The sequence below is a fragment of the Paralichthys olivaceus genome, chromosome 7 (genome assembly GCF_024713975.1).
Source record: "Paralichthys olivaceus isolate ysfri-2021 chromosome 7, ASM2471397v2, whole genome shotgun sequence".
NCBI lineage: Eukaryota > Metazoa > Chordata > Actinopteri > Pleuronectiformes > Paralichthyidae > Paralichthys > Paralichthys olivaceus.
In genome coordinates this window covers 14,769,378-14,796,003 of record NC_091099.1, presented here as the reverse complement: position 1 = coordinate 14,796,003, position 26,626 = coordinate 14,769,378, and the positions used below count along the sequence as shown (strand labels likewise).

The following is a 26,626-nucleotide window of genomic DNA, read 5'->3' as shown; positions in this document are numbered from 1 at the left end:
ACATTTAGACAAAACACGGCTGTTTCCCCATATTTCCAGACTGAGCTTTAGCTGCTGCACCGTCAAGTGAATGTGTGTATTTTCCAAATTGTCAAGCTATTCCTGTATATTTTTACATGCACAAACTATGATGAGTTTATTACATTTTCTGCAGTTACAGTTTAAAGTCCCTCAAACTAGCATATAACATTAAATTATGCCATATACAAGACTGTAGTTTTCGATAATAGGTTTTATACTTAAAACAACATTTTGCTGAATATATTTTCAGATTGTATTCAAGTAATTTAAAATATATGACTATTATCACTATTTAAGTAACAGGTCTGAATCCGACTTCCACTACCCAATTTTTTAAAGGGTTTCTTTTTTAGATTTGTCCACAGATTGACTCCGGCCCATGCATAAGTTCATGTCTAAGCTGTCTGCTGCCCCGGCACAACATCCCCTGCTGGTTCCCTCAGAGCAGCTCGGCTCGGGCCGGTGGCTTCAACCTGCAGGCAGCCGTAGGACAGCCCAAGCGGAGCTGTCTGCCACTCCTGTGCTTCATTAGGAAACAAAATATAAGGTTTCCACTCCATTAGGAATGACTTTAGGAGTGAAAGCACATAAGACGCCGACTCACCTCATCAACAATGCATTGCAATAACGGCTGAGGATGAATGAGAGCGAGCAGAGAGGGGAGAGAGAAAACAGCATTAGCCAGTATACAATGTCTTTACAGCAGAGCGAAAAGGGAAAAAAAAATCATTAATGCAATAAAATGTGGTCAGATTAATCAAATGCCTCAAACTCTTATGAAAATATTACAGGGAGAGAATTTTCTATTACATCTAATGGTGTCTAATCTAATACTGGCAGTTAAAGGCTTGGGCATCTATTTATTGTGAAACACAATTTAGGAAGTTTAAAGGGAAGCAGTGAAGCATGCATGCAACATAGCCGTCAGGAACATAGGCAGAGATCTTTTCCTGCCATTTTCTTCCCTCCAACTCATAAAAGCTCACCATTAAAGACTGTAGGTCGCTCTGAGTTTGGGGGAAGGATACACAGATAGATGGCAATATGTAATTAGCGTGTCATAATCAAAATGACCCACTCGGACACTTTATGATCAGCGAGACAAAATTACTGCACCACTGGTGGCAATCTGTGGGCATGTGCTAAGACCATTAACATAATGAAAATACAGAAATGTTAATAGGCTGCCTCTTCATACGGACCAAGCTGAGGCACAATGTTAATTTCACAATGCATTTTCACTAACCTGCAGGTTGTGGGGGAACGCCAGGCTCAGAAAACATACAATCTTGCTGTAAATGGCTTGGAAGGAGGAAAAAAAACTCTCCTTGTCTCTTAAAACAATCTGTGAGAAGTATCATTCCCCTGTCGCACATCTCCAGTGAGAGACTATGGAAGATCTCATTTTCAATTAAAATCTCATTTGCTTGGAAGTTGAAATGAAATCATGTTGTGAATTAGCACATGAATTTACATATTGGGACGGCTGCCAGTGTGCAGGGAGACTAATTTACCTTAAAGACTATTTCTTTCTTCTTCTTTTTTTTTTAAAAGGATCTCAGTGATGGCGTGAGAGTAATGATGCATAGATCTGAGAAAACATTTACCAACATCCAGCAGCAATGAAAAAGTGGAGCATGAGATGTAAGTAGTGAGGAAAAACAAATTCTGCATGTGTCCCTACAGTCAAAGAGCTTTTCTTACAGACAGAAAGATTTTTATGCAAACTTCCATATAAAAAAAGGGAAAAAAATCAGACTCCCAACTTTTTAAAAGCTTCATAAACAATATAGTAGAAGATTGATGATTTACTGTTCACGTCTGCGTACGAATGGAACACAATGTATTCTTAAGTATGGATTTAAAGACATTCTAGTGACATTTGAAGTGTGCAGCGTTTCTGTTGGGGAGATGAGAAAGTATTGACAGATTTTTCGTGACACTCCTCAGCACTGATGCTAACCATGTCCTTGTAATTTGTTAAGTTTTTAAGAGTCCGACCTGCATCTCCTTGCACTTGATGGTCCTCACACCCAGAATACGTGCCTTCAATCAGCTATCCACTGGGCCGCAGATTGTCCACAGTAAATTACTTGCTCATTTCGCAAGGCCTTCTCTGACAAAGCGCTATAGCCGTTATTGATTAATTCTTTCAATTAAATAAAGCTTTGCTCTCTCCACTCCTTGTAAATACCCAGAGACCCCCTATCCAACACAATATCCATTCTTTTTACACTGCTAACATTATCAGTCTGCACGCAAAATTAATTCCCCCACTATTGCTGAAATAACTATAATTGCAAACTACACAGAGAGAGAAATTGGAAAGGGCTTTTAATATACATTTCCAGGTGTATCCTCCATTTGTTCAAGTCAATAACATTTTTCATTAACATTTGTAATAAAAAAAAAAGCAAGTTCTGTCCCCTGCTCATTTCCTTTTTAATTCAGAGATTAATTCACGGCACACTTTCCAAACTGCTTTACGTGCTCGACTTTCTCATTTAATTTGGTTTAAGACATCCAAATGAGATTAATGTTGGCTATCAACTATAAAGCATTTTAATTTACATATTTATCAGCTGAATGAGCCATGACTCACAATAGGTAAATGTATTAATGTGATTTCGTGTTGATGCAACATTTTAATATAATAGAAAATCAATATGTGGATGGAAATGCATGGCAACTGGAAGAGTGCAATTCTTGTCATTTTAGGTATTTATTGAGTTATTCCTGTGATAGACTAACTATTTGTGAGGACGCCTTGAAAAATTGTATTTGCTGCTTGAAAAGCAGCACAGCGTTATGTGAACAGCTGTATTCTTTCCAGGAAAGAAAAGCAGAGATGGTCAGCGTGCAAGGACGTTCAGGTGTCTCTATAGATGGGCTGAGGAGAAAGGGAAAGAAGACAGAGACAGACCCCTTGTCCGTCCCCTCGCCTTCATTGTTATCCCACTGATGATTCTGCAGGTGGGCAGAAATCAGTGTGGCTTGGCCTCAGCTGTACTGAGGTCAGCTCTCTGCTCGTCTGTGCTGGAATTATGGGCTGGCCTCTTGCCCGCGGCACACCGATTTAGCAGTGACCCTGAACGCAGCCTCCCCCAGAGGTTGACAAATTTTTATCACCACATTTTCCCAACTTTGCTCAGGAAACCAACTCGACTCACCAACCCACAGACCCACCAGTAGCTTTCCCCATAACCTCATATCTCATCTCAACACATAATGGGAAAATCAGACCTCTGTGAACAGGAATCTTTTAAGATTCATGGAAAATAAGGGCGTGTGCTGGAGTGACAAGGGACTCTGAGCGCTCACAGCGTTTACCAAAGAAAATGAATATTAAGAATTGTACTTACCAAATTGTCACTTCTTTTAGAAAAGGCATTTAAAAATGTCCTATAATATTTCAAATGATAATAAATGTTAGACACCATTGCTCAAAACATTGACAGTAAAATTATAAGGAGTGGTGTTTCCTTATTTTCAAAATGATGAATTTATGAAACTTAAATCTGACAATAAAAAAAATGGTTCTAAAATCCACACAATGTTTTCAAATAGTAAATCTTCTGGGCACACAAGGATTTCTTGTATTATAAGGTGTAAAACAACAATCCTGACAAATGTCTTTACAGTGTTTGCACTTCTCTCTCCAAACCGTTGGAGAGCTCAGAGTCCTATGCAAAGATATGGTAGAAGTGGGAAAAATTTACCAACACAAGAGACCTAATAAATCAGAAAGCTCTTTGCTAGCGGCTGCATACACATTAGACCACATCTTCAAGATTTTCAGAGCAAACCGTAGAGCAAAACTCCATTACCTCCTGACACAGAATGCAAATGAATCACAACATGGGGTGGGATGGAATTAAAGACCCTTCTCTAATCAATGACAAGCCAGGATGAAACCCTCTCTTCCATGGCTCTGCCATAGGCAAACTTCAAGCCCCCTGAAACACACACACACACACACACACACACACACACACACACACACACACACACACACACACACACACACACACACACACACACACACACACACACACACACACACACACACACACACACACACACACACACACACACACACACACAGATTTGGCATGATCTCTCTGGCTGATTTCCAGCTTGTATTTTTGAAAACTGGTAGTGAGGACGTGAGCTCATTGCATTCAGGGAGTCTTGTCTTAATCTGCTGTACTGTATTTCCATTTCACGACATTTCCGAAATAGCCTCTGATTTTGTCAGGTGGATGGTGCCGGACTCAGGCTGCGAGGTGAAGGGAAAAGCTGTCTCTGTTCCGTTGTGCTCTGTTCTGCTCAGACAGATGCACGGGCCTGTGTAAATGACAGCCTGAGCCTGAGGATGTCTGCTGGCTGCTGCGCGGCCTGCTACAGCCTGCAGGTGAAGTGTCTGTGGCGCCATATGGAGCAGGGAAAATTAACAACGAGAGGAAATTCTCCACAACAGCGGGAGGTCTTGCTAGTCTCTCCTCCAAACAAAATTTAAAGACGTAGAGAAACAAGAGAGGGGGAGTGATAAAATTAATGGGGTTCAACATTTTAACACAACACCGACGGCAATGTTTGCACAGAAAAACAAGAATTCCCTTTACAGTTTAGTCACATTGCACTCCTCCATTATAAATCAGTGCCTGGCTTAAGTAGTTTGACCTGTTCTATAAATGTACATTAACCCTGCTGGTGCTCCCTCCCAGGTTCTAGTGTGTGCTCCACAAGCCTGGTACAGTGGCTGTTAGTGCAGGTGAGCTGCCTCTGTCCCTGGTGGCTCCTTATACTCGCTGCCATCATAGCGGAGGCGCCCCATGTGGAGCCTCTCTTGGTTTGGGTCATTGATTACAAAGAGCCTCCTGGTTTTGTCTGACAGATGTGAATCCATGCTATTTAATTTGGAGAGTTACCCTCAGAGGGACCACCATTAGCTATCCAATCTGACCACAAATAGTGTTCCATTAAGCAAAGAGTTTGAGAAGCTCCGGTGGTGTGTCTCCTGACAGCATGCAGGAAGCCTTGGCATATTACACTGAATGTTAAATGCTTGGTTGTTTAAACAAAAGGGAGATCTTACTTTAAAGAACGTCTTTGTTTTAGAGATGCATAAAGAGTCCCCTCAGCGGGATTCTACAGACATATTAGAGCTGAAACTGTCCTTGTTTAGTGTCTAAAGAGGGTGGGGTTGGTAGTTAAAATGTTAATAAGTGCAATTCAGTTTTAATTTAACAGCCCTCTGCATTCCTAATTACTCCACTAGCTGTGAATAAATGAGGAAGAGAGCTCATCTCTTGCCCTCAACACAAAACACATTCTTACCATTTTCGATATGGAGCAGAGGAGGACTGCGAGGAAAGTGATCTCAACTCATCGTCTCCTCATGAACCAAGCAGCATGGCTCAGTTAGGGATTTTAGCTATTATTTTCTCAGTAGGCAGAGGCCTTCAAAACTTTGCGAGACCTTTTTACGGATTTTGTTGATGAAGTAAAAGGAAAGTGAGGAAAGTGCGAGGAAGCGAAGCAGACGAGATTCAAAGGAGAAGGGAAGAGAAAAGGAATGCTACGATCGCAAATTGTTCTTTTTAAAACATTCAACAATGGGTGTACGCATCCCTGTGCAGCCATGGAATAGAAGTGTGCATAAATTACTTTATGTAATCATACAATGTAGATTAGCATGATAATGGTGGGTGTTAATAGATGCCAGGAAGCAGGGAGTGACAGCACTTTGAAATGAGACATGCTTGGGGCAGTGCGCTCACACACACTCGTGCATACACACAGCATTGGGGAATAGCCAGTGAGGCTCTCGTGCCATTACGACAAATGTGAGTGACGGGAAGAAAGCTACATCTAGCCAGCTGCCTGAAGGCTGCTACAGTATTTCCACAAGTCTATAGGCTCCTGGTCTCTTGAGGAGCCCTATTAATTGTGAACAAAATGGCCCACCATTAGATCTAATGCATTTAGAGACCAGAGGACATCTTACCTAGGCACCGGGGCCAGATTCGAGTAATACCCTCCTAGATTAGCCAAAACATTTACCTACAAACATGGATTCAATGTAGTCCTACACCAAAGACATGTTTTGGTCTAGAGTTGGGCTTAAGAAATGGGAAAGAACATGGGATAAATGAAATAAAAGTGAAGAAGATATGACTGAAACACATCTTGACCAGCCGTCAGTGTAATGTAAGCGAGCAGATCAGGTGGACTGCTGGTTTAATCTCCTTCTGGAAAGCCAAGGTGAAGAGCAACCCACATAATGACAGGGCTTTGATCACAGCTCTGCAGTCGCCTGAAAAAACCCAAATTTCTAACAACAGTATCTATTAGTTAATCAGACTAAATTTAGCCCCCACGGAGACAAAAGACAGCTAAAAGGGAGACAGGGATAAACCTAAGAATAGGTCAAGGGCACTTATTTAAAAAGCCTCCTTTAACACAGTTGGCACGTTCAACAAAAATAACAAGTCCCACTTCCTTTCATCCTCCAAAGCCACAGCAGATCACCAAAGCACGGTGGGGGTCCAAGGTGGAAACATAAGGACCTATAGATTTACAAAGTGCACCAGTGCGACCACTCCTGTGGATTAATCCAAATCGGAATGGCTTTAAGACAACAGCAATTTGATCAGCTCTGATCCGGATTATCCACAGGCTGTCCAGATTTGTACTCTTACAAGGGCGAGCTAGAGCGACACTAAAATGCTTCACTGTGGAGTCCTAAAGCAACTTGAAAATGTGAAATTATATCTAAAGCTTATTAAGCTTTGGCGGTTTTGCCAATGACTGACACAGTCAAGATAAAAGACAATTAAAATGGCAACTGTCAAAACAAGGGCCTCATAAGGCTTAACACTACATAAAGCTTTAACATTCAGAATCTATTCTGTGAATCATGTTCAGCATGCGATTACACCAGTCTGACTGAATGTCCTTATTGATCTCTGACACATACTGTATATTTTTCTAGAAAGAAAAAGGGGGCTCCAGCTTAGGGAGCGAACACCACTGACCTTCTGTCAGCCCGGGCTGAGGGGAAAGCTACATTCATGAGCAGATCTGAGGTCAACATCACCACACACACGCACCCTGAGGAGCGCTGACTGAAAATTAATTAAAAACGCTAGTGTGCTGTGAATGACGGACGCTTTTGTTGGTTGTCTGCATTGACGGAGGAGGCAGGACGGTCCCGTGTCCCTAGCGCTTGAGAGCCCCTGGTGGCCTCAGCCATTGTCTCGCTGCCAAGCTCTTGCCTTATCAGCGGCAGCATATCAATGAAGCTGCTGTCTTGTTTGTGCAAATGGTAATTACAACATCCACATTTCTGTGCATTGAAACAATCACATCTCAGTAAGGAGCAAGATGGTGGATCTTTAAACAGATTTTTTGGATATATGTCCAAGTAGATTTTGTTTCCAATCAAGTATTTAATAAAATTAACAGACACAAGTCAGTAATGATTGTTAACCCATACAGCAACTTAATATATAGTTCTAGCAATTCCCAAACAAGCTCAAGGATAAATCTTCCACAGTCTGAGGTCTTCCCGCAGTGATATAGCGGAGAAGATTTAGAGTGCAAAAGCATTTAAGCAGAATGAAGCTCAGAGTTTAATGTGGTCTATCAATCCCATTCACACAGGGTTGCAGCCTCTACATCTGTCCTGTGAGACCATCAGAGTAGTTTAGTGGCATGTTGCAGTTTAAAGGTGCAACAGAAGAGTCAGGTAACAAGGGACAAAATAGTCTCGCCAACTCTCAGTTTTAACTACCCAGGTTCCCTTTGGCCCACACTCATTAAATGCAGAATGCATTTGTCCTTGTAGCGTCTCTCTCTCTCTCTCTCTCTCCATCTCACCTCTCACACATACACACACACATGGCCTCAAACAAACTCGCACACAAGCAATGTTGCTCACAACTCACCACATCCAAAGGCAATGGCCATTAGGTGTAAATGGATGGTGTTCTGCCCAAGTCTCAGCTCAGCGCATGTTTCAGGAGCAAAGCAAATGCAAAGGCCAACAGATCCATTAAACTCCATCCAATAACGCTGTAGCCTGTCTTCACCACAAACACAACCACTACTGCAAAATAACACTGGTACGAGGCTCAGCCTAAATATCTCTGCAGCTGAGCGAACCATTCCAACAGGTTGAGGCACAAAAGCAGAGGAAATGGATAGATGATAAAAATCATAATTTCTTCTTATAAAGATAAAACAGTAATTCAACTGTGAACTATAAATATTTGCTGATTCACTGTACTTACTGGACATCTTTGTAAATGTCCAGTAAGTTATCTAAGACAGATTTGTGGAACTCTAAGCTGTACAAATGACTAATACACAAGAGAATAATATGCGTTAAAAACAGAGGTGCAGAGGCTGTTGTGTTGTGAATTCATTGCAGGCTACAGGGTCAAAGAGCAGTGGTAAGCTCTATATCCACAGTCAAGTGACTCAATTACCAAATTTGCTCTTTGTGTTGACCCCTCAATTAGTGTGGAACTGTAACAATCTGCCCAACAAATACAGTCATTCATCACCAACTGCCCAAACCACCGGTCTGCCTCTGCGAGCCACCTCAGTGGAGAAGAGGGCAGACAGAGGTCAAATTAAAGTCTGGCCTTTGTAACTACCCTCCTTAATATCCTCACTGCAACAGGACAAGCTCCGATAGGTCCACAGTCATTACACAAGCTGTGCAACAAGCCACTGGATATTAATGTAACAAGGAGCGGACATGACTGCAAGCCTCTCGCTGCAGCACCGTTTGTTGGAGGATGGGGATTCAATATCATTCGGTATCTGACGGCAATATAACGACATATATAGGTTTTTAAAGGAGCAGGTAATCTGCAGGTTATTAACTACCTGCCTTCTCAAAGGTAATGAAGAATGTTTAAAAGGAGTGCGGTAAGTAAGGGTAATGCAGGAGTAACTAAGAGAGCGATAGCACAGATATCCAGATAAGGTCTAAGCAGGTGTTTAGGGGGTAGCTGTCGCACCCCCAGCTCCCGCCTTTCTAAACCATTCAGGGCGGCTCTCAGCTCCTGGTTTCACTGTCATCACAGGCGAGTGCAGCCACACTCCTCTTACCCCTCTCCTGCAGTGGTTAGGGTTGCAAGCACAGTAAAAGCGAAGCAGTGATGATTTAATTATGATAGTGGTTCATTCAGTCACACAGGTTAGGTTTCCAGACAAGGGTGATCTGATATGAGCTAGGGTTGGTTTAGGTTTACACAGGCACATGTTGGTTTCCAAGCTGATAACATTTAATCTAGCAGGGACGACTGTCCAGCGGGTGCGGGGTCTCTGGGGTCCCGCTCAGCTCTGTGTAGCCAGGCCGGTCGCTGGGCTCTCTGAGGCCTAGTTTATCTATGATAGATAACATCCATTGTCTTGCTGCCTGCACCGGTTCATCTCCTGCCTGGCAAAGTGAGTGACGCTCCTCACTCTGGGGGATTCACTTACTCAGAAAGCTGCTTCACAGGTTCCTGACTGACTGTTTTGATTAATGACCAAATCCTGCACCTGAGTGGTAACTATGATAATTGATATTCAACTCAAATTTGTCAGCTACGGTGCTACTTCACCTTCACCATCTTCATGACACAATGTTGTGCCTGGCTTTTGTTTGTCAGAGTAAATGCCTCACTATCCACTCACGACTCCAAGGTCGTCTCTTTTAGTTTGACCAGTTAATCTTCTTTTAAACCATATTCAATACATTTGAAGCAAAAAAAATTGATTTCTTAATTAAAACTAGATGGAGATATCAATCTGGAGCCATTATGCACCAGGCCTTATGGTGTCTGGCATTTAGTTGTGATTACACCAGAGCCTGTATACTCATTAGTCATTAGACTGCTGTCATCTCAACATGTTTTTGTGGCCTCATTAACACTGCCTTCAGATTGCAACATGACTGCTACCTATAATCTTAAACTTGGAGGAGTGGTTCATTTTTCTATTAGTGTTTATAAAAGGGGTTACATTTGACGAGGTGATTGAAGCCATGCTAGCAGTGCCACTCTAGGGATGGCGACGAGTCAGTCCACCACTTTGGTCCAGAAAACAACTGATGGGTGGTTGTCATTAACTATGTTCAGACATTCATAGTCCCCATTGATAAATCCAGAACAAATCCAGATAAATACAAAATGAATGGTTGGGTGATTTGCGTGCACAGAGCAGCCCCGGCCCAAATCATCGTTTCAGTCCTACTCTTGTAGGCTCAACCCACAACATGCCACACTGGCTATATTTAAATGAATGGGAGGACTTTATTTCTATACTCAAGCGCTATTGTTGAATTGAGCCCATCTTTATTCTTGTTTCTGTGCAGCTACTGGGAAATGTGCAAATAGCAAAGCCACATGAAACAGAGCTGCAGTTAGCCTGACCCTTGAAATGGTGTCCCAGTCACCTGCATCTTATTTACATCCATGTCTGGACCACAGTGAATGCTTGAACATCAACTATTCATGGAGCTTTCTAAAGCACCCATCAGATGACAGCCGTGACCCTCAGTGAGAACAGGGAGCTCTGTTACAAATACTGACACTCCAGCACCACTGGACCAAGACCAAAATCGTACTTTAATTTGAACTTTTGTGCTTTACGTGACCACTGTTGTCATCTTTTTTTGTTTTTGTGAAGCAGTGAGGCACACTGGGTTATAAATAAATAAAAACCGGACTTGTCTTTACTCAAAAGGAAAGTAATCTGCTTAGCATCTAAAGACCTTACACACTATTCTGTTCAACCCCCCCCCCTCCCCAAAAGTTGTTTTCTCAAACTAACCTGTGACTGAGGAAACACAAAACATACTTCAAGAGCTTGACACAGGTGCCAGACTGGAAAATTATTTTTAAGTAGCGGTGTTGTTCCTGGATGATTGAATTTACGTTAACACGGATAAAATGTTCAATTGAAAATAGCTCGTAAGAGAAAGCAACATATTTCTTTCATCATCCAAGGTGCAGTCTGCAATAGTACATATTCTCTTGCAAGCACTGGAACTCCCTGAGCTGTTTTTTGGTTGTTGTTTTAATTAAAAAGACAGATGGGTGAGTAAAAAAACAAGGGTGTAATTGTGTGTATTCAAACAGTTCTCTTTCTCAGTGTAAGTGCACACGATCCTGCCTGACAGATACACAGAGTAAAGGCCAACAGACCACCTGGCAGAATTATTTTCTGGAAAAGCAATCTAATGTAATATCCCCCATGACCTGCTCCACACAACTAAACCAGGCGTGGCGGTCAGCCTGGTTGAGTTTTTACAGGAGTCACTGCATGTACATGAGGTGGAGCACAAAACAAATTATAAAGTAGGTAAATGGCCACAAGGCCTCACATGCTATACTGAACACATCCCACACAGCATCCGTTCTGTGGAGGCTGCTGGAAGCTAAATGATATCGCCGGCGTTAATAATCAATTCTGTGGGATTAGTTAAAAGTGGAGGACAAAACACTAACAAATCAGGTGGCTTCTTCTGAAACAGCGCCATAAAGACATAGAGCAGCAGAGCATATAGATTTTCCACAGGGCTCAATTGTGTGAGAAGTTGTTGGGCTTGCATTATTGACTTTCTCAGTATGGTGGAACTGTGGTAGTTAGGTGCCTTTCCTCAACTCTAATTATGGTGTCATAAACAGGAGAGACCATTAATGAAACCCACTCATGGCTTTAAAACCACAGATAGGATTTGGAGAGGAAAGAGGCAGGGAGGGGGGGGCGCTTAGAGAGGTCTTAGAGTAGTCATGGTATCAATCACAGCAAACTACTCCTCTGTTGAGTAACAAGCATGAGAGCTGGTCAATAAGTCAGCCAAAGAGCCAACAGCTTGTAATAGAGACACAGCGGAGGATGGGAGACAGAGGTATTTGACCTGAGACTGCCTGTCATGTTCACAGGGCGGCGGTCGTGCATCATCTGGGAGAAAAAGTCACTCTGCCATGTGTCTGCAAAAATCAATATCATACAACATCACTGCATTTGATGTATTTCCCGTCTTTGTTCGAAAAACACTCCTCAGAATAATCCAATTTTAATTTTCTTTTAGCGGATGCAGTGCTGACCCACAACCTTTGCCCGTGCTGTAAATCAGCTTTCACAGAAATGAGATGAGACTAACTAACAAATTTGCAAAGGTCAAGCTGAAGGATTGAAAAGCCAAGGCTGCATTGTCCCACCTCTAAACATCGGAGCGGGTCACCTCAAGTTCAGCTATTGTGAGAGGTGGGAGATCAATATAACGTTTGCTGTACAATAAAACCATAATACCAGGGAGAAGAAGCTGATGGATAAATCTAATGACAAATTTGTTTGGCTGGAATTGTTTCATCTGATTTTGATGGAAGCTGTCAGAGGAGAATTGTGAAAACAACGTCCCCACACTGGTATTATTGGACATGAAGAACTCTCTGTCTCACAGCCCATTTAGTGCACCTTAAATTTATTTGAGACAGAGTTACTGGTGTCAACACAAGACTAGTAGTTCCTGTGAGTTTTCAGTTTCTGCTGGTTTATAAGAAACCACCACAGTAGTGAGTTGTATAGTACATACTGTATTATGGACAATCACAATATATTAGACAGGTGACAAAGAAGAGATCTGACAGAAAGCTCAATCTACATTTTTAAAGAAGGGATGTATTGAGCATTAGAGCAAATGTAAAACTAATTTTCTGCAGCTATTGAAACAGAAGCCACATATTTTGCTGCTGACTATAGAAGACTGATTATAGGTGCTCGTGTCTTGGCTGCTCTTTACCAGCTGTACAAACTTAGTATCTAAATCTATTGGTGTCTGTATATTTCACAGTGATCAGTTTGTATCTGTGGCCGCTCAATGCCACAGATGCAGGGCTAATTGTGTAGCTGATGCATGATCAGGATGAGCCAAAGGTGGAAATTTGAGCATTTGCAAAAATGGTCTGAACTTCAGAAACTGCTGTAGAAATGAACTGCATTGCTGTAAAAAATTAAAATAATAATATTTCACATAAAATATTAACACTCCCACTGGAGCAACAGTTCATGTTTCAGTTCCGATTAAGGCATTTCTATTTTCTTCTTCATGTTTAAGGGTTTGACTGCCTCCTCCATTTTGATTTTCTCGAGTGAGAGACTATAAAATATAATTACAACATGTTTTACTATTAGCTTCAAGACCGAGTCGCAACAGCCAAAGCAATTTCATGCTGCCTGTAAAAACAGTATCCAACAAGAAGGAAAGGCAGAGTCATGGTTGAGTGGCGTGAGCGAGGTGTTGATAGCCCTCCGTGGGCTAACCATAGACGCGCTGTGTACCTTAACTAGACAAATCTATTTCAGACACATATTAGATAAATATTTATATACCATAAACTGTATCAATAAATCCCTTGGGGACGGAAAGCTATTCCACAGCATGTCAATAACTGATTCCAGCAGCAGATAATCATTTTTCTCTCAATGGCGGAGCTTGATATGACGTCGATATGTGCTGTCAGTGTTCATTTTGGCTGTAGCCGTTAGAGAGAGCGTCACTGAGAGGATATGGCACCCTTCTACTCAGCTCCATTGATTGGGAGGCAGTCTGTTAGTGGGGGGAGAAGAGCTGGCTGTCATGTCTTATGTCTTATGTTGTGCGCTGTGTTAAGCTGGAGGGAGACTATGGGTCGTGTGGAAGGTCTACAGCTCCATTTGACCGCAGTGTTGCAGAGGACACAGGGGAGTCGGGCCTTTTAATTGTCTCATCGAGACCTGGCTGCATACAAGTAGCCATGATACACAGGAGCAGGAGCACAGAGCGGGGTTCATGGGTCTGAAATGGCAATTGCACAACGCCGCTCTGATACGATGAACATATACAATCAGTCAGGATAAAGATCTCACCCTTGGCGGCGTGAAAGGGGGAAGTGAGGAGAGCTCAGGAAAAATCAATACGGAACCGCTCATTTTGGAGGGACATGTGTGTCACAGTCAATAGGAGTTAATAGGCTGGGTTGTTCAGCGAAGACAGGCGGCTTGGGAGTGCAGCCCACTCTGACAGCTTAATACATACTGAATGGCAAGCTGGTTGCATGTAACAGTCACTATGGACACATCAAGTGTGGAATGGAAGCTGATGGGCGCAGGCAAGAGTTAATTATAGAATAGAGCTGAAGGTCTTACACACAGAAGTACAGAATTACCCATCCAGTAATCAGAACAGACACATGCAGCTGACCCACACACACACCCACACCCACACACCCACACACACACACACTTCTCTGTTATTAATCATGACTGTAATATGCACTGTGTTCCATTCTGACTGATGTTTTATACCAGGTATTGAGTCATTTTTAAAGTATCTTAAGTGATTTCACAAAGGTTCTCCAATGTTTTTGTACTTAAAAATATGAAAAGCCTAAAAGCAAATATAATTAATTATTCAAGTTCAAAAGAAAACAAGTGAACACATTTTTACTGAGAAAACATAACTCAACTAGTTGTCATTACATTAAGGAGTGAACTCCTATTTTTTTTCCTATTTCCCCTTCTCTTACTTAATTCTTATATTACCTTCTGTTTTTATTTGCTATTTAGATAATTATATGAAATTATTGATTTATTACTTTTCTACTGACTATTTTTACAATCCCCTTTGTTGCTGTAACATGTGAAATTTCCCCACAGCGTGACTAATAAAGAATTATCTTTATCTGTTATCTCTCGGTAATGTTTTATGAATTGAATAATATGCAGATCTGCAATTCATCGTGGTTTTCAAATTGCAAATTATTGTACTTAAATTCCCTATTCACAATAATAAATATATATTTTGAAGCAGTTTGCAAACATCATGCTCCACTGTGGTTGTGATGCAAGTTTTACATTATGTCCTTTATAATCCTGTTACTTTTTTATCAGTAAAAACACTTTATGACAATTGAAGACAGTTTGCCATTTAACCAAACAGCTTCTTAATGTCTAACCTGTTTTTCAGTGTCTGGGTGACTAAGACTTCACTGTGTTTCAGTTCACACTTGTGTGGATAAAGGCAACAGATAACTGCCAGTACTAACATGTGCTCACCTGAGGGCTTCTCCACAGCGTCATGTGTGGATCTCTTCCCTGCTCTAATTAATCAGCGTTGTACCAACGGTCTCTTCACAGGTTAATTGGCTCGGAGGACGGGAGGAAGCTGGTGGAAAAAAACAAACAGAAACACATTTCCCACAGTTCAGAGACAAATGTTGCTTTCTGTTGAACAAGACACAGATCAGCCAAACATGGGGAAATGGCTAATAATAGCTTAATTAATTGGGGTCTGCAGGTCACACTGTTTGACTCCATAAAGAAGGATTTTCACTTAATTAGCACCCATTAAGACCTAATTTGGATTAGAATCATCTCTTAATTCTATCCAGCTAATTATCAATTAATTACAATTTCTGTATACAGCAGTTCAAATCATACATTTTTATTTTAGTCATGGTTTTATTCAGAGAAACATTCAGAAGCTAATCTGTTCTGCTGAGCTCTTTGTAAATACACCTTATCAAAAGAGTCATCACGAGAACACACAGGGTTTGGAATTAGAAATGAGAAAATATCAAGTTCAGTTTTACTCCTGAAGCAATGGTTAGGACTCAGGGAAGGAGAGGTGAAGCAGTCATACTGCACTGAGGAAGACTGAGCAGAGAAGTAAAAGGGTCTTGGCTCCAATTGACATTTCAATAAGTGGAACAGAGCATTAGCAATCCATTCCCAACTTTTCTGAAACAATTATTGAGATGGTACCTCCAGGCGATGTATGTTCCTGGTCCCCGGAGTCCTGCTGGCTGAAACAGTAATTGACTAAATTGTAGAACACATCAGGGCCATTTACAAATTTGCCAAAAATGAATCGTTTAAAATGAAATGAGGGTGACTCTCAAATTAGCAAGGAGTATGATTGAGATGTGGCTCTGGGAATTAAGAAACATGATTTAGAGTTGTGCAGAGGAGCATCTGTGAATAGTCCAGTGTTAGTCACCAGCCTGCTCTGACTCGTATTTAAATATCACTGTGGTTTAACAGATGTTCACTAAAACACCGCGACTCATATTTAAATGTTTGACTATTCATATTTAAATGTTCCAACGTGGGATAGATAGAATAGATAGATAGAGAAAGAGAGATAGAGAGATAGACAGAGATAGATATGACCTCACTTTATTTTAGTTCTGTCTCTACTGATTCCTTGTATTATATATATATATATATAATACAAGGAATCAGTAGTGTATATATTTATATAAATAAATAAACAAACTTCTGCTTCGTTATTAATATGTTTCATATATGTCATTGATTGTCGAGGTGCTACCAAAGTGTAATATAGTCTCATTCTCACAACATGAAATGCATGATTGACTAGACATTAAAGTGAAAAACAAAGCAAAGCAAATAACAAAAACCACTGAGCTGTAACACTAAGACCCAAAAAAACTGAAGGAAAGTAACATTTAACCACACAGTACAGTGTATTGTAAAAATAACTGACTTCAAGCTCGAGTGGAGTCATTTGAGGCCACAAAACAGTTCCTTAGCTAAAAATAATAATTTTTCAGAGAGCAATGTGATAAATCATATGACACAGATCCCATTGCTTTAAACATATTGTGCTGCAAGGTGTTTGGGAAAGTGATCTTAGCTACATTTTACAAGGTGTACTCATTTCTGAAAAACAACAGCAAATTACTGTGAGTGTGAAGGGCCTGACAGTTTTGATTGATTGTTGTGCAGACACTGTGTTGATTGTTGCCTGTTGTGCCGTTCCTGTGGCTCCCAGCAGCCACTGCTTTCATCTCACCCAGGCTAAACTCTCCCAACCAGTGATGAGTAATTACTAAGTTCATTAGCCACGCCAGTGGCCTGGAGATTTATTAAAACAAGATTTGCCATCAATGCTCTCTGCTGCTTTTGAACATCTTAACTGACTACATTTGGCATAGGTGGGCAATTATTACCTTCTCTGTTCAAATGACTTCACAGGTAAACAGCCAAAATAAACTATTTGGGAAATGGGACGACAGTAAACGTTTAATTGAAAACCATTATAAGACAGTGTCAGAGGGTCTGGATGATCACAAATATCACCAGCTTTCCAGGGAAAATGAGTGATAACACTGTTTACTTGGTATTATTCAGTCTCGTGACATAAAGGATGGTTCAGAAATATCAGATTAGCAAGTAAATTGCTGTTAAAACTCCTTGAAACATGTTAATTGGAAAACTAATTACCAAGGAGGTTGTTTTCACTTCTGTCTGTTTGTTGGTTGGTTTGTATGTTAGTTAGTTTGTTTTTAAGCAAGATTATACCAAAACAACTGATTGCATCTCCACGGAAACTTGGTGGACGGATGTGGTGTGGGTCACTACATTTTTGAGCAGATCTGGATTAGGGGGTAGATCCAGGAACTGTTTTTTAACTTTCTTAAAAATGAGTTTACCAGATAATAATTCTGGGATCTTGATGGGTAAAAACATGTCATGTTTAGAGAACTGATATCTATGAGTGTGTGAAATTTGGTGAAGCTTGATTGGGCCTTGGATGTGCTCTATTGAGTGCCATTCTAGTTTCATTAATTATTCCCTGTAAAACATTAGGTGTTCAACAACCCATTACTTTTATTACTCATTCATTTGTTGCTCTCTTTGTTTTTTAATTAATCAATACAAAAAGGTCAAATGTGAACATTTTGCTAGGAATTTATGTACATTTGAGAAAACTATATGCAAAAACAATATTATGTGACAGCAAGACATTTGTTTTGCAATAAACAACTTTCCCTTATTAGGATGGAGAAGGGGTCCAACATTAACTCCACCTCTTTTCAATCCATGTAAAAGACACTGAATTATTACAAAACACTAGAAGGACTGAAAAGCAAATAACATCTCAAATAAAATGACAAAAACCTCTTTTCAACAAGAAGCCTTCCCTACACAACTGGTCTGAAGTGAAAGAGCCACAAGCTATCTTAGTGCAATGTCCACGTAATTTTTCTTTAATAGGAAAATTGTTACTTATTGATCTGCACTTTGTGAAGCCTTCCAGCACTGCTCCAATCACCACAGCTGTCAAAACCACGGAAAACGACTCTGCTCCTTTGCGATTTGATGGCACACTGATTCCCATTACTGGCACATTTCCAGTGTTAATTACCTTCAACATAACATCATGTCCCTCATAAGAGTCTCGTACAGGCTACCAGTGTCCCACCACAGGACAGCGGGGGGCTACAGTGGTATGGCAAGTGTAGAGATATCATGCTTTGCCCGTCTAGAGCTCATGTGGAATCTGTGCACCACTGAGTCCGGCCATTAGGCAGCATGATGGGCTTTTCTTTTCCAGACCATTTCCCATGGTCAAAATAGCATAAAAACACCATCTTGGTTCAATAGCAAAGACTTCAACTGAATAATCACAAGGGTGAAACTGTAACTATTACAGAGGCACCTCTGGGATAACCATACATAACAGGGGTGTCAAAAACACTGTAGGTTTTCTGGAGGGCAAAGTGTTTAAAGTGTATGCTGTTGGCTCTTGCTCTAACATCTGCTTTTAATTACTCAATTAGCGCAATCATTTAGTCTCCTTGACATTCATCCAAATGGCAAATCATAGCCGGAAGTTGTTCAGTTTCAACAGAGCGTTAAGAAGAGTCATGAAAAATGCATACACAATAATGTATATGGATACTTAACTAATTGAACCAATTAAAGGGAGGGAAGTGGTTGGAGTGAGAACAGCGCCGACTTTGCCCTCCGGGAAGAAGCTCTGACACGTCTGATCTACAGCCTCCCCGCTCCCTATATTCATAGGCCCGGGCCTGAGGTCATATTTCAGACAAAAGCTTTTTGACTTCAGTCAAACAGCAACAATGAAACCCAAAATTTAAAAGCCTTGCAGATTGAAGGCAGTATAAAGCATACGATTAGCCATTATGGAGCAAAGTAATATCAAATCCAGATTCCTTTAAGAAGACCTTGTGTTTTGAACACTGAATTTGTCCTCAGATATAGTAATATAAACAGGATTTCAAAATAAAATACAGTTTTCATTACAACAGGATCCAAACCAGAGCCCAAAACTATGACATACACATGAAAATATGAGCCTATCTATATTTTCACATTCAGGACTTTTGTTTGTACTTTAAGTGACATATAAATGTCTCTCAGATGAGAATATTTATTTTATATTTCAGCAGAGACATACCAGCAGATCAACCTCAGGGTTAAATGAATATCTGCCTGGTTTAAGACGAGCTGGCTTACCTCCTCCCAAAGTTAAACCAATGCAATCCCCCCACCACAAAAAAGAATGATTGTACCCCTGCGGTGGTGATTTCCTGCATGCTATGGATGCATAAATAAACATAGGCATAAATACACAGAGGACACTGACTGGGACTAGCTGGCCAAGTGGGGCAGCTGTTATTAAAAGGGCTATTTATCACTGTCACCCCTCTCAGGTTCCATCCCTCTCTGCCCTCCAGCGATGTCACTAGGCCGCACAGGAACAATGTGGCTCATCCAACCAAACCTACCCCCTCCACCATATATACACCAACACACACACATGCTCCTGGTCACACCTACATGGACACAAAGTAAATACGTGCAGCTTTACCAGCTTGCATATGTATATCAGGGGCAGAAACTGGAATCAACCTCTCTTTTGATGACTTGGCTGAAACAAACAAAAAAAACCATGAACCTCGCGTTTTTCGATTTCTGTCAAATATCTACAACACAGCTACACTGCACACACCGTTCATTTTCCGCTCGGTTACTTTATTGATTGTGGCCACAATTATCCACTTTTCTGAAACACTGCATTAAGTGAATTCCCCCTTTGTTGGACAATAAGTACAGAAGGTTGGCTAAGTCATGCTATTCCTCAGCCTAAGGGGACAGACTACTTCTCCTGCACCCTCATCATCATTAGCAAGCCTAGATAAAAACACACCTCAATTAGTCCGGCTTTGCTAGGGGAGGCATGTCAAGTAAGGCAGACGCTTCCAACTGACCTACGCCATAACTTCACCTACTGCAGCTAATGCTGTGTCCGAACTGAGAGCCAAAGTTTACATGCATGAACCTTTGCCCAATGGTTTCAGAATTAAAGGAATAAGGAAGCCTTTAACAATTTACACCCATAACATTTTTAGCTTGTATCTTGTAGGAAAAGTTGGATCAAAGATCCAAACGTTGGTTTACTTCGATCTAGGACAATACACACAGCATACAGTCAGCATGTTATACTCTAGCAACAAAGGTTTTCACTGAGTCAGTAGCTAAAATGTATAATATTATTGTTACATCTATGAAATGCCACAAAAAAGCTTAGCTTTCTAAAGCCCATGGCGTGTTTCAATGTCTTTTTATGACCAAAAGTCCAAAACAAAAAAGTTTTCCCTAAACCAGCAGCAATGTCTCCAGTTCCAGAAGTCGGAACCAGAAGGGTTCAAACTCCTTTTCACTACTTTGCTTGATAAATGATTTGCCAGTTGGTTTTGATGAACTAACTAATGAATCAACTAATCTTTTCAGTTCACTGTTATGTGATATATTTGGGATCGCTTGCCTACATACTGAGCACCATCCTGCTTTTTCATCCAGATCTTCCCTCCCTTTTCTTTCATCTAAGTACCAGCACTCTACACCACCTATAAACCTCTCACACACAGCAATCCAGTCACGATTAATGAAGTGCTTACTTAACCAATTTAAGCCCTTAATTCCTATTAATTCAACATAATAGCCCCCCTTTCTGCCAGAATTAACACTCCAGCAGAAACCTGCGAATCTCTGCAGACCAGAAAGAGTCAAGCCAGCAAATTCCATATCCTTTGATAAATATGTAACAGTATGTATATCACTGTTAAAATGCATAACCCTCGTGTAAGACCCCTATCAAGTCTGCTTTACACCTGTATTACATTTCCCCCTCAATCAGCAGCTTTTCTCAGACACCGGCCTCCCACGAGGAGCAGAAACCATTACATGGGACCGCAGCTCATTTGCAGAAAGATTGGAGATCACACTGCATCAAAAAGTATGTGAAGCATTCCTGAGAACAAAATTGATTTATTCCATTTCTGTGTTTCCGTGCAGCATCAGTATCAGTGTATTTAATGTAAATCTCCAGTCTAGCATTGAGCTGTGTGGGTAGCTGCACGTTGTGCATGTAAGAAGCGGGACAATCACAAGGGGCCTGGTCTGGTGCAAAATTAGGGTATATACAATTTTTCGAATACATATAAGATATTTTGTCTTGAAGCGACTCATAAAACATATATGACGCGCAACGAATTATATCTGTCAAACAAAACCAAGCAATATCACCCTTTTGTGATGCACCGTTGTCGCTTGATTTAGCTACAAACACATTAGGCTGTTCTTATCTTTGGAGAAAGAAAAAGGCATAAACAAATAAATAAATATTTCGGAGTATTTCAATTTTTGACTTAGGAAAAACAGATCAAGCAGAGCCTGTGGCAAGAGGAGCCTGACTGCATGCTGGTGGGGGGTAAAAGACAGCCTGGGGGTGTGTGGAGGGCGTCTGTTTTTTAATGAGCTGAAACTTTAAATACTGCATAATATATAATAAAAACGGATAGTTCATTTAACTCCGCGAATAAGTCGTGGAAAAACTATTAAAATCCACTACTCTCTTAATGTCAACAGAGTAAGCATTAAGTATGAATGAAGTGAACATGATACCACATCATCAACAAGAGAGAAAAACAAAGCAATAATCAACTTCAACCACAGAAAAAGGAGGTTTTGGCTGGAAGTTAAGTGCTCAGGCTTAAGGGCATCAACTAAACACAGAATAAGCAGTGACAATGATAAATTAAACTAAATAAATTTAGATCCACTCTACGGCTACAAAATTGGCATTTTTATCATGTTTTTGCTGTGAAGTAAATCATTAAAGACCTTGATGAAAATTGTCTGACATTCTATGTTAAAACTGTCCCAATGTCAGATGAGAGTGGTCATGAGGCAGAAAGGCCAAAGAAGATGACTGACAGATATTTTAGCCTCCCACTGACAGTAGCTTTGGCAACACCGATAGGCACAGCAGGCATATACCCCCCCTTTCCCCTCCTCTATCTCTCACAAACGCACACACACGCACACACACACGTCATAAAGATAAAGATGGAAAGGGGGATGTAAAGAAAAGAAAAGAATTATGGTGCTTCTTGTCATCCCTTGGGTGGAGAAATACACCGTAATAGATTTTTAATGGCTTCAGTACGCTACCCCACTCCAAAAGAAAAAGGTACTTCAAGTGTAAACCACGGCAAGAGGTCAACGATTATCAACTACTGAAAATGTATTTTAGAACAAAACCTAATACTTGATTTATTGCACATTACTTAAAATATCAAAGTCTTTTATTAACGCTTTCAAAGCTGCTCATAGTGTTTATATGGCTTCTGGTTGAAAAGTAATAAGCTGTATGTTTCAGTTGTCACATTATGATTTAGAAAAAAGAAATGCCACATCAATGCCACCGACACTGTCGGCTGACAATTGTGTATTAAGATGTAATTCCAGCTTGATCCTAAAGTGATCTGAGTGATGGCTCCAGTACCCCTGCTGATCGTGAAGCAAGTACGGAGATGGAGCTGGTGGCCGATCCAGAGGCTTCATAATGATAACCTCTCCAGCATTAGCTGCAGGGGCTGTTCACACAATAATTGTTTCTGCCAAGCCATATATCTATATGCCAGAGGAAAAAAAACATGGTGTGACTTGTCCTACTAAATAATTGATTTAAGAATCAGCTGCATCACTTATTTCAAGGGAGTCAACATGGTTTTTGCTTTTTTCTTTCTTACACTGAAGAATCTGATGAGTTATTAGCTAATTAGAAGATAATTACAAGTGTGGGCAAGTTGATTAGCAATTTCTCTGTTAAACATTAACAATTTACAGCAACACTACACTCAATTTCAGCACTTGTTTTGCTTTACTTACCTAAATCCTAAACAGTACAAGTATTTAAAGATTTCACCTTGACAAAACTTATTACCAACTCCAGCGTGCAATTAAACGTGCCAAACAGGCATTCATTCTTTGTTCATTACCATGTTAGATGTGTGCTGGGTAATTTAGACTCTTCAATACAGGGCTACAATTAAAAGGCATCAATCCCACAACAAATACAGATATATTTTGTTAATTTACAGAAGTCAATTTGCTGTCAAGATGCCCTGGAACTGCCCCGCTGGTGACAGAGGGTCAATGTGTAATGCTAAGCCTCTGCTCGGGCTGAAGGGCTGCCCTCCCCTGCAGTTTCAGTCCTGAGAAGAAGCCCTGAAAACGAATACAATGTGCTCACCTGCTGCACAGTTTAGATTTCACTGACTCACATCACCCTGTAAAAGCCACACACTAAGCTGCAGTCCACCGCAACCCCATGCAATTGTGCTTCTCGCTGTATACGGTGGTATCAATGCATCTCGTGGGTCAAAGGGTCAATGAGTAATTAAGACATGGTTGCCTGAGCATTCCCCATGCACACTGTCAGTCCTGCTGAAAGGTTGGAAATGAAAGGAGGGGGATTTAAGTGCAGCCTGATACTATGGATCAGATTTCCATAAGTGTGTCTAAATGTTCCTCGTTCAAGGCAATTAGCATGATTACGAGATAGTGTATAGTGTCATCAGGCTGTTTAATGGGATTTTGCAGATGAATTCTGCATGAGGTTTCGAAATTTGGTGCTAATGACAATGGTTGGATTGTTAACTATAAAAACCTGTGTATTTAAATGTTTTTTGAGGACGTTAACTGAAGAGAAGTACAAATTACTGCACATTCAGGAGCCTTAAACAACTGTTTGATATTTGATAATTAAAGAGCAAAGCAAAGCAGTTTTTCTTCTTGTTAGGCCAACAAATGTATGCAGCCTCCCACCAAGGAAGGACAATTTCACATTTAGTGGTATTCTTTTATAATCTCCGTTGAGGATGTTATGGTTTCACCCCATCCATGTTTTTTGTTTGATCAACTCAAAAAACAACTAATCTGATTTCCTAGAAACTTGGTGGCAGGATGGGACATGTGCCAAGAGAGAACCCATTCAATTTACAAAATTCACAGGAATAATTCAGGGATCATGATGAAAAAAAATCTGGCATATTAAGAAGACTGATATAGATGAGTTTGTGCAATTTGTTGTAGGTCCAAAAGAAAATCTGGATCTAACAGATTTAAATGTGCTTTCACATGGGGATAGGATTTTTTCAGAAGCTGTACAGTTATTAATCTAATTTAAATGTAAATGCTTGTGAATAGGACTTCACCCATGAAGATGCTGTACACCATCAGCAGCCAATAGGTGGATCCCATAACCTTTAAGAGCAGAGAAGGTCGAAAGGTGCATTGATTTACATGTAGAACAAGAAATTGTGCGCTTGGTTTCTTTGTTGCTGAAAACGAAGAGGCCAAGGCCAGAAAACTGAGGTCGCTGATAAACGCTATTAGTAGGAGATGCTGAGGGGTGAAGAAATCAATATGGCAGTTTGTCAACCTGCCTCTCGGAGGGAGCAGGACTCTGCAGTGGAGGTAAGTGTGCCCTGTCAGCAAAGCACATTACCAGAAATCAAAGGCCAGAGAGGGCCTGAAGGAAGGGATGTAGATGTCTCTATAGAAAGGCCACACTTTGGTAATTAAAACCTATTTTATCAGACCTGTCTTGTCACGTTTTTTTTCTCTAACACTATTGACTATCTGTTGCATGGAGAGTGATCACTAATTCACCTTTAAATAAATGAGCTGCAGTCATTTACATTCCTGTGTTTGTCACAGATACTATAGCAAAGGGCATGACAACATCAAATATGCAACTCAATATTCATTTTAAAGCGAGAACCATCTCATCTATCATAATTTCATCTTGACCATTTTAAGTCCCCATTGTAGTCACAATCTCCTGTACTGCCATTTTGTATACCTTAATACTGTCTGCTAAAATATTACTTACACTACAATGAGTATACAACCCCACACTAACAGCAGGCAGTAAATGAAACGTGTAGGTCAGTAAAGACATTGTGTACAAACAGTCTAGGATTCCTGAACTTTACATTAAATATTAATGTAAAGTCAGCTTTCTGAATCAACACTGCCAGTGTTAAATGTCAGTGCAATAACATGCATAAGTGACTCCTCCTTTACAACTTGAAATCTTTAATAATTAAACACAACTGAACCTGTGCTCTCACACAAAGAGAAGACTTGTGACACAGGATGGTTCTTCTGTCAGCCGAACATCACCTGAGGAACTGCTGTAAATACAGCAACGAAATATATAATAAATCATCTCATGATTCAAAATAGTAATAGGTTTAATATTGTGCGCCTTCATCTTCTTTGTAGGCAAAATAGACTGTGACAGGTCCGACACTTGTGTGCACTGTTTCTGAAGCTCCCACTACCATCCAGCAGCCAATGCCATAGGCCAAACAAGGGATACCTGCAAGAAGAAGGTGCACGGTGAGTGTGTGATGTCTGCAGTGTAAAAAGGCTGAAATCGTCATCTGTCTCAGGAGTGATGAGGAGCAGGAGATGCATTTACTGACCCAGATTAATCACTTTCAGCGCGGTGAAAAATCTGTCGTCAAAGTCCAGGTTCTGTGCAGGTGCTTTGGTGCAGTGATACTTGATGAAGGGGAAGCAGCCTGTTCTCAGTATGTGGTAGTTGGATCCGTGAACTGTCCAGTTAAAGTTGGACAGTCCGAACTGGTCGTTGTGGACCGAGCTGTAGCGGACACAGTACGAGGTCCACGGCGGGAGGCGACGCTGCAGCAGGTGGCGGGTCAGTACCTCGGAGGCGGTCGGCCGCGGGCCTGTCCGGCCGACTGTGCTCGGAAACAGTGCGATCTTTAGAAAGAGGCGGTGTGCTGACCTCAAAAACCCCTTCATGACTCGTGCAAGGCTGAATGATCCGCTACGTCATTTACCACCTGCACTGCTGGTAAGCGACCCCCCGAGTAGCCATAGATTAAATGCACAGAAACCTAAAATCAGCGGATGGACACGTACTTTAAAGCAGAGGAGGAAGGAGCGTGGTGCTGCTCACTGGTCTGTTTACATGAGAAACAAACCTGGGCTAATGTTAGCAAACAACACAGCCCGTGTTTGTGAGCTTAGCTAAAGCTAGGAACAATATTCCTGCGCACAGAGCTACCTGAGAGGACACACACATGTTGATTTACACAGACACTATTAATCCTAACATGATTTAAACCAGCAAACAGTGGAATATAGCCGCTCCACTGCAGTGCTGCATGATCTGACCTGGTACTCCTTCTAAAGTCATCCGACTGGAAACGCAGCGCTGCGCGGTTGTTCCTCCTCAGCAGGGAGAACAACTATCGCCTTCATGTATAAGTACTATAGACTGTGTATAAAGAAGTACTCACGTGTTCAACGACCGGATATTCTCCTTGTGCTCAGACTGCTGTATTCTCCGGACCAGGCCATCCTAGAAAACACACAAATCAGCAGATATCATTTAAATGTT

At 41.0% G+C, this 26,626-nt stretch overlaps 2 protein-coding genes across 6 annotated transcripts in view; both read right to left on the bottom strand.

Moving 5' to 3' along the window:
* Window positions 1-26,497, bottom strand: part of skor1b (SKI family transcriptional corepressor 1b) — a 42,907-nt gene extending 16,410 nt beyond the window's left edge. For 4 of the 5 annotated variants that reach the window (XM_069527698.1, XM_069527702.1, XM_020079484.2 and 1 more), the window contains exons 1-2: window positions 26,401-26,497; window positions 15,124-15,232 (exon numbers count right to left, since the gene is read on the bottom strand). The gene's annotated coding sequence lies outside the window, so the exon portion shown is untranslated. Of the gene's footprint in view, window positions 1-15,123; window positions 15,233-25,325; window positions 25,429-26,400 lie in introns of those variants that run through there. The other variant, XM_069527699.1, reaches the window with a different exon arrangement.
* c7h15orf61 (chromosome 7 C15orf61 homolog) lies at window positions 25,274-26,467 on the bottom strand. The gene is made up of 2 exons (XM_020079489.2): window positions 25,683-26,467; window positions 25,274-25,576 (listed from the first exon to the last, which is right to left on the bottom strand). The coding sequence occupies exons 1-2, from the start codon at window positions 26,023-26,025 to the stop codon at window positions 25,449-25,451; spliced, it is 471 nt and encodes a 156-aa protein (XP_019935048.1). The 5' UTR covers window positions 26,026-26,467; the 3' UTR covers window positions 25,274-25,448.
* Window positions 26,498-26,626: the final 129 nt, after the last annotated feature.

Bases quoted from the DNA above. Each gene is read 5' to 3' on its own strand.
- c7h15orf61 (XM_020079489.2), bottom strand. From the start codon at position 26,025: ATGAAGGGGTTTTTGAGGTCAGCACACCGCCTCTTTCTAAAGATCGCA. The intron at 25,577-25,682 runs GTCAGTAAATGC...TTCTTCTTGCAG, and splicing joins GCTGAAAGTGATTAATCTGG to GTATCCCTTGTTTGGCCTAT.